This window comes from Pogoniulus pusillus, chromosome 26, assembly GCF_015220805.1.
Source record: "Pogoniulus pusillus isolate bPogPus1 chromosome 26, bPogPus1.pri, whole genome shotgun sequence".
Taxonomy (NCBI): Eukaryota; Metazoa; Chordata; class Aves; order Piciformes; family Lybiidae; genus Pogoniulus; species Pogoniulus pusillus.
Window position 1 is genome coordinate 2918753 of NC_087289.1, and position 10973 is coordinate 2929725.

Genomic DNA, 10973 nt, shown 5'->3' on the forward strand with positions numbered 1-10973 from the left:
AGAGATGTGGGGGCTCCGTGCCTGGAAGTGTTTAAAGCAAGCTGGACAGGGCCTTGAGCAACCTGGTCTAGTAGGAGCTGTCCCTTCCCACAGGGGCTGGAACTAGAGGACCTTTAAGGTCCCTTCCAGCCCAAACCATTCTGTGTTTATGATTCTATGAATGGCATACCTAAAGCCTGACTCTGCCAGGCAGATCCTTTCCCTCAGCCTGATGGCATTTCCCTTCCAATGGGTACTACCCAGCACCCGGTCCCTCCAGAACTGCAGACCTGTACCTGCGTGCTGGACAATACTGATGCCCACTAGGGATAACCTGTAGGTGGCATCACTAAAGAGGCCATAACTTGTGAGCTTTTGGACAAGTGTATTAGACCAAAAGCAGCGAGGAAGAACAACATTTGCACTTAGAGATGGTGGTATAGTATCCACAGGTTCTACTCCAGTGCCTCTGATGCTTTACTTCCATACCCCAAGGGAGCAAAGGCCTACTCTGGCTGGTGCCACTTCACTAATGAACCAGAGCAATTCAAGAGGAAAGAGCTGGAATACCTCCAGATGGTATCTGCATGCTTGGCTTCAATGTTCAGAACAAACAGGACACTCACACGGTCAAAATCAGCAATGTGTTGTTCTTCAGAAAGAGCAGGCACCCCTAAAAAGGGGAACCACATTCCCTGTCTCATTACACTAAAGACAGTAAAACAGAGAGCATCCCATGTGCTTGCTTGATCAGTCTGTCTCTGGCTAAGAGGAAGCTAATGGACCTGGAGAGGTCATCCTCATGTGCTGGTACCCGGAGATGGTATCTGCTGGCTGCTCAGCAACTGCTGCTCTCAGCGACTGGAGGGCAGCATCTTGTAGGGGTTGAGGATGCCTTTGGGGTCCAACATGGCTTTGAAACGCTGCATTAGGAGGATTGCTTCATTGGGTTTGCTGTACTGAATGAACTGCTTTTTCTTGAAGCCCAGCCCATGTTCTGCGCTGATGCTGCCGCTGTGTCTCGCCGTCCACTCGTACACGAAGGGCTCAATGGCATCCAGCAGGGAATGGCTGTAGGACTCAGCTGTGATGTTCAAGTGCAAGTTTCCATCTCCTGGAAGAAAACATTGCAGAGGTGAGCCTGTAAAAGTCAGTGTCTCTGCAAAGCAAGCCCATTACTGCCTCCTCCCCGGACTCAAACAACAGCACCTTTGCTAGTCTCCAAACTGCAGAGAGGGACAAGCTCACTGTCCTACAAGTTATCAGCCCCTCTGTGCACAAATAATTCAAGCAGAATCCTTAGGGCTTTTTGTGTTTCCAGTACAACATTTGAGGAAGTGTTCAGAGTAGAGCTACTTTCACATTCCAGCTCTTGAGAGTTTAAATTTCAAACCACTGCTTTGCCTTAATTCTTGCCCCTTTACCGAGATGGCATGGCCAAGGCTTCCCCAGTGGCATTTGAGAATGATCATTAGGTTTTATTAGGGTCCTTCACCACTTCCATATTGTATTTGTGCAGCATTCTGAATGTACTTTGTCACTGTGTCAACAGAAACAAAACAGGCAGAACATCTTCTCCTGCCAGCTGCCTGTGACAGCATTTGCTTAAGCACACAACTGCTGGGTAGAAGACAATACACACAAAGACAAATGCAACTCCCTCCGAACTCTGGACCCTCTTCCTGCATCCCAGCAAACCCTCATAGCACACAGCTTAATCCTCCAGAATAATGGCAGCCCTTCTTATACAGACTTGCCCTTCCATGTCCTTCGAATGGCCTCAAATCAAGTGTGCTGAGGACTGCTCTCTCCCTTTTGCTTTGTTTTTTCAGAGAGAACTGCTCTGCTGAGATATGAGCTCACCTGGCTGGCACATCACATCAGCTTCCAAGCATTCTGACAAATGTACTGACCTTCCTGTGCCACTTTTATCACTCTCCTTTGGAGAGTTAACGGCTCAGACAAAACTGATTTCATAGACTAGAATCACAGAATCATAGAATAGTTTGGGCTGAAAGGGACCTCCAAAGGTCATCTCCTCCAACCCCCATGCAGTCAGCATGGACGTTCACTGCTAGATCTGCTGCTCAGACCCTTGTCAAGCCCCACCTTGACTGTCTCCAGGGATGGGGTCTCAACTACCTTCCTGGGAAACCTCCTCCAGCATTCCACCACCATCATGGTAAAGAACTTGTTTCTAACATCCAATCTCCTCTAATTTCAAGCCATTGTCCCTTGTTCTTTCACTACAGGCCTTTGGAACCAGTCCCTCTGTAGCCATCTTGTAGCCCCCTTCAGGTACTGGAAGGCTGCTCTTAGGTCTCCCTGGAGTCTTCTCTTCTCCAGGCTGAACTACCCCAGCTCCTTCACCATAGGAGAGGTGCTCCAGCCTTCTGATCACTTTCATGGCCCTTCTCTGGACCTGCTCCATCAGGTCCAGGTCCTTCCTCTGTTGAAGACTCCAGAGCTGGACACAGTACTCCAGGTGAGGTCTCACCAGAGCAGAGGGGCAGAATCACTTCTCTCCATCTGCTGGTCACACTTCTTTTGATGAAGCCCAGGATGTCATTTGCCTTCTGGGCTGCAAGTGCCCATTGCTGGCTTCTGTCCAGCTTCTCACTCACCAGCCCCACTAAGTCCTTGTCTGCAGGGCTGCTTTCAATCTCATCACCCCTGAGGCTGTACTGATATCAAGGACTGCCCTGACCTAGGTGCAGTACAGATAATTTCCAATACAACTAATCACTTTGGACCAAAAAATGGTTACTTACCAAATATGTTGAGTACTGAAGGTCCAACTGAACAACCTACATACTTAAGTAGAAAGCACAGAGCAAAAAGACCCAAACGACCAGTTCAGTGGCTGGCTGGCAACCTGCCATTAATATACAGAATACACTCTGAAAGCAGCGAAATGCCAGCACCAAGATCTTTATCCCCACCTCCTATCAGCATTTCACTACTTAGTCTGTGCCTCTCACTTATCTAAAAAGAGCATTTCAAACTACTAGGAAGCTGGACAGCAAAACCTGAAGCACAAAAGAGCAATCACCTCCCTTCCCAGCATCCACACTTACCCAAATGGCCATAGCCCACCACGTTTTTGGCACTCTGTCCCAGTCGAGCCCTCATGTCAGTCACAAGCTCATACAGCTTCGCCACAGGGAGGGAGAGGTCATATTTGTAGACGTAGCCATCATGAGTGAGGGCTTCTGTGATCCTCTCCCGCAGACTCCACAGCATCTGATGAATCAAAGAAGTCCAAACAAAGCAAATAACCTTTGGGTTCCATGCCTTGTGGCATGGAGGGAAAGAGAGCCTTGACTCCTTGCATGTAATATCAACTTCTCACTTCCCTGGCTGCCCTCTGCCTCCTGGAAGCTAGCAAAGGATGCTTCCTTGGCAGCGTGGTACAGTGAAGTGAACCACCAGCTCTGCAAGCCAGACAGAACACAGGCATGGGCATTCTCTCCAAAGCTGGTTTGGGTTTCCCAAGAACTGGGGATGTGGCTCCTCTACTGACCTGCAGGGGTTACTTTGGGAGCTGGAAGGAACAGCTTGGGCTGGTTTAAAAGACTCAGGTTCACTTGGCAGGCGCAAAAATCAGTCCTTCTCACTGAGACTGTGTGTCCATCTTGGCCCCTGGGAGCACACTTTCTGGCTCCACCACACTGTCACACTGACCTACAGGACTTTGCTTGCTCCTGGGCTTGCTGACAACTCAGCTTCTGGATTCAAGTGTACTCAGGCAGTTTGGGTTCCTCCACTAGCAACCACTGGCAGATGTAATTGATTATTCTGATGGTTTTAGAGGGGGAAAAGAGCCACTGAAAATCCAAACTCTCAGCCTTTCAGGGAAGAGTCAGCAGTGTTAAGCATTCTCACTAAGCATTCTTACTCACTATGCCCAACAAGCTACCAGATCTCTCAGGGACATTGCTACAAACATCAGTCTTGAACACTGCCCTGTTAAAAATACAAATCCAAGTAGAGAAGCATGGCAAAGAGATCTGCACAAGATGGCATGCCTTTATTTTCTTATCATCCGTTGCCACAGTTCCATCAGTGACCAAACCAGAGGTCATGCTCTTTTCTAGGAAGTTGTTCAATTTCTCTTCATCATGGGTAGAGTTGGAGCCTGAGGTTTCAATTAAAACATAAAAAGGACTGCCTGAAAGTGAGGGAGAACAGAATCATTAAGGTTGGAAAAGACCTCTAAGATCATCAAGTCCAACTGTAACCTAACTACTGTAATCACTAAACTATACCCTAAAGCACCACATCCACACACTTGTTGAACACCTCCAGGGATGGTGACTCCACCACCTCCCTGGGCAGACTGTTCCAGTGCCTGACCACTCTTGCAGGAAAGAAATTTTTCCTGATCTCCAATCTCAACCTCCCCTGGCACAAGAATAAGCAGATGCCCTGGGGTGAAAACAGGAATTTCCACAGGTCCTGGAGCTTTTTTCAAGCTTAGCACATTTTGTGAGCTTGCTCTAATGCCCAGATCCTCTGATGCCAAGGGAAAAGGCAGCTCAAGTAGCAGTCTTTTCTCTGCAGGGCACTTACTTCACAGACAAGCTCTACCCTTTGCCTAGCCACTGCTTCTCAGAAAACATGCAGCTCTGTGGGAACAAAGATAAGTGAAATGTCTTATCTTTAAAAGACTTCCACCAAGCAGGTCTGGACTGCAATGCTGGGTATGAAACTCTAAGGGATGACCACACACTCACTGACATGCACACACACAGAGAAAGCAATGCCTCTTCCTGCAGCAGGAATGACACTGGTACCTGTCACTGGGTTGGACAGCTTGAGATGTTTCTCAACCAATTCCATGCACTTCTCATCCATGAACTCAAAGGCAGACAAAATTTCTCCCAGCATAGCTCTACAGGTTGTAAATGTTTCCAGAACCTTAGCAAAACTCTGACACCCTTCCAAAGGAACAAAGAGAGGAATGAGGAACAAAATTCAGACCCCAAAACCTTCTGAGATTATTAGTCTGTCAGGCTTCAAGTCATCTTTCTCATTTCCAGAAGATGTAAACTGCTACCCTGTGTGGCTTTAGAGCAGCAGCTCCTGTAATGGTTTGAGCTGCTAAAGGTTTCAGAGAGGAACAGCAGAAGGACACAGCAATCAGCTTCTGCTGTGGCAAGGACTTCGTGAACACTCCAAGACAGCTCATACCAAAATGTCTGCCCCATCCTCATTTCTCAGTGAAGGCAAAAGGCAATCCAAGGCCACTGTGAGAGTTCAAATAAATTCTAGGGTCCACTGCACACATGAGATGTGTCTGTCAGCACTTGGAGTCTACTCACCTCACAGCATCATAGAATAGTTGGGACTGGAGGGGATCTCCAGAGATCATCGAGTCCAACCCCCTGCCACAAGAGGATCACTTAGGGTAGGTCACACAGGAACATACCCAAGCAAGCCCTGAAAGTCTCCAGATAAGGAGACTCCACTACCTCTCTGAGCAGCCTGTTCCAGGGCTCTGTCACCCTCACAGTAAAGTGAGGTTTCTCCTCCTGTTGAGGTGGAACTTCCTGTGCTCTATCTTGTACTCATTGTTCCTTGTCCTGCTACTGGGCACCACTGAAAAGAGCACAGCACCTTCATCTTGACACCCACCCCTCAGGCACTTGTGAACATTAGTAAGATCCCCTCTCAGCCTTCTTTTCCTTAGACTAAACAGATCCAGATCTCTCAGTCTTCTCAAGAGAGATGTTCAAGACCCTTAATTACCTCTGTAGCCTCCATTGGGCTCTCTCCAGTAGATCCCTGTCTGTCTTGAACTGGGGAGCCCAAAACTGGATGCAGTATTCCAGGTACTCCCTTCTCAGCCTCTGAATTCAGGTGTGGAATTATTAATACCAGATCCTACCTAGGAATGCTAGGTTCACAGCTTTAGGCTTCTGAGGACACAGAATGGAGACAGCAGTGATAACTCCCAAGGTCCCCTCGGAGCCGATGAAAAGCTGCTTCAAGTCATAGCCGGTGTTATCCTTGCGCAGTGACGCCAAGCAGTCCAGAGCTGAGCCATCAGCCAGCACCTGTGGCAACACAGAGATCCAAAGCACACACACACACAAACTTGCTGCTGTAAGCTTGTCCACTACCATGCTGATGAAAAGCTGCCACCAGCCTTGAGCAGTGGGCACCAGCAGCAACCTCTTCCCACGTTCTTGTCATTGCTCCTCCATTCCCAGCTCTTCCAACCCTCTATATCCTGCCTGAATCTTCCCTGAGCCTTCTTTTCTTTACAGTGCTGTTTGTATATGTTTCAGCAGAACAAGCAATAAAGAGATCAAGTTTGCTCTGCTTTTCTTACCAGTGGTGGTGAAGAGCAGCCATTCTTTGCAGCCCTAGCTGCCACTGCTCCACAGAAACAAGGAACACTGTTTGAAACAGTGAACACTGCCAGATAGGATAAAGTAAGCCCTCTAACACCTGAGCCTTGAAGCAAGGCTGAGGTGCACCTCTAAGACATGTTATTAAAGGCTGTTCTGATATTAGAGGAACCATCCTGACAGACAAAAACTCTTGCTTCCTGAGCCTACACAATAAAAATCAAACCAAGCTTTTGTTACCTACCCAATTTACTTCCTATGAGCTCCAGGCCCCAGAACCTTTCAGAACCACTATTCCCAGTCTTTACACACAGAGGCAGAGTCCTGTAGGACAGAAGCAAGCTGAGGGACAGAAAAGAGTCTAGAGGAAAGCTAGCAGCCAAACCCAAAGCAGATGGCTCCATCACAAGTTGAGCAGCAACTAGAAGAGAGGGCTGTAGGATGGATGTAGCAGAATGGTTCCAGAGGAGTACTGCTCCAGAGAGGAATCAATGCAATGCAACTAATCTGAGATCAACAGAATCATAGAATCAACCAGAACAATCTCTCCTCATCTTCACTTCTCTGGATTAGCAAACCACGTACTATCATCTTTGTCAGCAAGGATGGAAGTGGAAGCTGGAAATGGTGGTAGCAATAACATACACTTGTGGAACCTTCCCAAAGGTCACACAATGAAAAGCCAAGAGCAGAAGCCTGGAGAGGAACCTGTCAGCAGAAGGGATAGGTAAGGGCTAGAACAGCAGGAGACTGTAAGCAGCAGAGATTTAAACACAGAAAGGGACTGCCAGCTACTGGCCTTACCACTTCCAGCCCCAGCACTGTCCCCCGGAGAGAGCCATATCTCAAGAGCCGCAAGCCTCCAGCGTTGGTGGCCACATTGCCACCGATGTGGCAGCTGCCTTTTGCCCCCAGGTCCAGTGGCACAATAAACCCCTGCTGCTCCAAGTACTCGTTGAGTTTCTCTAAGATGCAGCCAGCTTGGCAGACAAGGATGCCTGAAACGTAAATGTCCTACCTTAATTCTGCATGGCTTGCTATTGATGCCAGTTATATTTAACGTCTTCACTGATGACCTCGGCGAGGCCATCAAGGCACCTGCAGTAAGTTTGCAGATGACACTAAGCTGGGTGGGAGTGCTGGTCTGATGGAGGACAGGAAGATTGCAGAGAGATCTGGACAGGCTGGGTTGATGGGCCAAGGCCAATGAGATGAGATTCAGCAAGGCCAAGCGCTGGGTCCTGCACTTGAGTCACAACAACCCCATGGATGCTCCAGGCTTGGGGCTGGAAACTGCCCAGCAGAGAAAGACCTGGGGCTGTTGATAACAGCTGGGTGATCATGAACCAGTGTGTGCCCAGGTGGCCAAGAAGACCACCAGCATCCTGGCCTTGTTCAGCAATAGTGTGGCCAGCAGGATCAGAGCAATGATTGTCCCCTTGGACTCAGCATTGGTCAGGCCACACCTTGAGTACTGTCTTCAGTTTTGGGGTCCTCAATTCAAGAGAGGTATTGAGGTATGGGAAGATGGCCAGAGAAGGGCAATGAAGCTGGTGAGGGGCTTAGAGCACAGCCCTATGAGGAGAGGCTGAGGGAGCCTGGAGAAGAGGAAGCTGGCCTCACTGTTCCTGATCCAGTCCAGGATGCCATTGTCTCTCCTGCCCACCTGGGCACACTGCTGGCTCATATTCAGCTACTATCTACCAGCACCCCCAAGTCCCTCTCTGCCTGGCTGCTCTCAGCCTTCTTCAGTCTCCTCCCATTGGCCTCTGCCCACCCATCCAGCCTGTCAAAGTCCCTCTGCAGGGCTCTCCTACCCTCCAACAGCTCCACAGCTGCTCCTAGCTTGGGGTCATCTGCAAACTTACTGATGCTGGACCCTCTGGTCAAGATCATCAATAAAGATATTGAACAGGACTGGGCCCAGCACTGATCCCTGAGGGACACCACTAGTGCCAGCTGCCAACTGGATGTGGTACCATTCACCACCACTCTCTGGGCCCAGTCCTCCAGCCAGTTCTTGTCCCATATCAGAGTGGATCTGTCCAAGCCAGGAGCTGCCAGCTGTGCCAGGAGATTGTTGTGGCAGACGGTGTCAAAGGCCTTGCTGAAGTCCAGGTAGACTACATCCACAGCCTGCCCCACGTTCACCAGGCAGGTAACCTGATCATAAAAGGAGCTCAGGTTGGTCGGGCAGGACCTGCCCTTCCTAAACCCATGCTGTCTGGGCCTGATCCCTTGGCCATCCTGTAGATGTAGGGCCTGGGGCTCATTTCTGTGCCTCACACCTCTGATACTTACCAGACACTTTGTCAAAGCTGATGATCTGGTTCATGAGAGCAGTGGAGAGAATGATCTCATCAAAGACAGGGACACTGCCCCCAACGAGGCCTGTGTTACCTCCCTGGGGGTTCACTGCCAGGTTCCTCTCATAGCAGTACCTGGAAGGAAAAAGGCTTCTGAAGCATTATGCATTTGAAGGCCATAGCCCAGGTCATCAGAAGAGTTTCACCTCCATGTGAAAGTCTACTGCTACAGCAGTGCTCAGTACCCCTTAAAATTAGACAGCATTTAGCCTAATGATTAAATCCTCAGAAAGGAGCAGTTGTGCTGCAGAAGTGAGAAAGCAAAACTTATGCATAAGCTGTTCATGTAGCAGTCTCTGTTAACAACCTGGCTTCCTCAGTGGGCCCTGCCAGATGATCTCTGGCAGTGGTTTAAGACATGACAGCCCTTCTCCTGCCCTCCAGAGACGTGGGTAACGAGGCATGTGCATTTCTGCTTCCACTGCTTCACCTTTCAGTCTCTGATACCTCTGCAAAGCATCACTCCTCACATCCACTCCAAACTCACACACGTTCCTGCACAATTAGGTGCATGAACATCCAGGAGTTCCCTTCACCTGCTGGATCTTCCCAGACCCAACCAGAACTTCCTCACCACAAATCCCAGCAGAAAAGGTGCACATTACCTGAGAACCTGAGACACCTCTGCTGTTGTCTGTGGCTTCAGCATAAGCTTGCTACAGCCTGCAACGAAAGCAAGGGACTCTCAAGACAAGTTGTGAGCCCTACAGAGGTCAGAAAGGGAAAAAAAGTGGTAAAGTAAGATGTCCAAACCAGCCCAGAGGTGAGCCTTGCCCTACAGCGCTGCACTAACACCCTGAGAAGAGGCTGCAGTGATGTGGGGCTTGGTCTCTTCTCACTAGTACCAGGTGATAGCGATCAGAAGGCTTGAAACTGTGCCAGGGGAGGTTCAAGCTGAAGATCAGGAGCAATTTCTTTGCTGCAAGAGTGGTGAGGCTTTGGCACAGGCTGCTCAAGGAGGCAGTGGTCACCATCCCCGGGTGGAAGCGTTAAATAAAACCGTGGGTGTGGCACCTTGGGACACAGCTTAACGGTGCTGCTGGTTTCACAGTTGATCTTAGAGGTCTTTTCCAACCAAAACCAACGGCATTATTAGGTTACTCTCAAATAAATGCTTTCTCTGAGGAAAACTCATTTCGCTCTGCAAAGCTGTGGTCTCTGTCAGCACAAGATGAGATTCTCCTTGGCTGACTTTTCATTCTTGCGCATTACGAGAGGCAGCGTTACCAAACCCCCCGAATGAGCAAGCTGGCGCAGCACGTACCTCGCACTGATTTCAGCCAGTCCACGTTAAACAGCTCCAGCTCCGCGGGGTCTGTGACGACTCTGCCGGGCAGGAGGCGCTCAAAGAAGGCGAGGTCGCCGCCGGCCAGCCGGGCGAAGGGCAGGCGCCGCAGGCCGTACCGCTCGCTGGTCAGCGCCACCTGCTGGCGGCCGGAGCGCCCTGCGTGGAGAGCCCGGCGGCCCCCCGCGCCGCAGCCCGCACCCGGGCCCGCGGTCCCACGGCCCGAGGCTGCGATGGGGAAGCTCGCCAGCCATCCCAGCCGAGCCCAGCGGCTCCGCAGCGGGCAGCGGCAGCCGGCACAGGGCACCCCCATCAGCGCCCTGAAAGGCAAAAGCTCAGCTCGCCTGCGAGCTTACTCCCCGCCGCTCCCCGGGCTCTGGGGGGATTCTTCTCCCGGAGGAAGCACCGAGGTTGGCTCAAAATGAACCCCGCTACGTGTGACAGCCAGGCCGTAGCCCGGGGTGGGGGAAACTCAACGTGTGACAACCAGGGAGGGTAACTCTCCGTAAGCCAACCAGGCCATACCCGGGGAAATGCCCATCGCGTACCCTCGGGCAGCAGCTCCCCCGCCCGCTGGGACCCAGACACCGGTCAAAGCCCCCGCCGGCACACGGCAGCTTCACGAACCCCTCGAGTGCAGCAGGGGATATGCCCGTTCCGCAGTCCCGGGCTTGGCACCTCTAGTCCTGTCCCGCTCCAGCCAGCGCTTAAGCTTGGGCGACTGAGCCGGTCCCGCCCCAGACGCGGCCGCGTCCCGCAGCCCTGCGCGCAGGCGCGGGCGGGCGGAGCTGCCGCAGCGGCCCCCAGCGCCGGCCCCGTCCGTGCGCCTGGTGTGCGGCACTGGCGTGCGGCGGGGACCGCTCTCCCTGCTGCTAGCCGAGTGGAACTGGGCGAGCCTGGGCCACAGCGACGCTGGGGAAGGCGGTGCGCAGGGGCCAGCGAGGGAGAGGCCAAGTGCTGGGTGCTGCACTCGGGTGACAACAACCC

General features: G+C 51.3%; 1 protein-coding gene across 2 annotated transcripts; it reads right to left on the reverse strand.

Moving 5' to 3' along the window:
* Nucleotides 1–612: 612 nt before the first annotated feature.
* D2HGDH (D-2-hydroxyglutarate dehydrogenase) lies at nt 613–10737 on the reverse strand. 2 transcript variants are annotated; one of them, XM_064164887.1, is made up of 10 exons: nt 10614–10737; nt 9966–10306; nt 9307–9364; nt 8637–8776; nt 7140–7333; nt 5870–6038; nt 4776–4919; nt 4008–4150; nt 3057–3222; nt 613–1093 (listed from the first exon to the last, which is right to left on the reverse strand). In XM_064164887.1, the coding sequence occupies exons 2-10, from the start codon at nt 10297–10299 to the stop codon at nt 834–836; spliced, it is 1608 nt and encodes a 535-aa protein (XP_064020957.1). In that variant the 5' UTR covers nt 10300–10306; nt 10614–10737; the 3' UTR covers nt 613–833. The 2 variants fall into 2 exon arrangements, with proteins under 2 accessions (XP_064020957.1, XP_064020956.1); XM_064164886.1 differs by having other exon boundaries at nt 10535–10737.
* Between the last annotated feature and the right edge of the window lie 236 nt (nt 10738–10973).

Coding starts and splice junctions, on each gene's coding strand:
- D2HGDH (XM_064164887.1), bottom strand. CDS start 10,299: ATGGGGGTGCCCTGTGCCGGCTGCCGCTGCCCGCTGCGGAGCCGCTGG. Junction 4,151..4,775: donor GCTGTCCAACCCAGTGACAG/GTACCAGTGTCA, acceptor CCTCACTTTCAG/GCAGTCCTTTTTATGTTTTA. Junction 1,094..3,056: donor GGTGGGCTATGGCCATTTGG/GTAAGTGTGGAT, acceptor GTTTTCTTCCAG/GAGATGGAAACTTGCACTTG.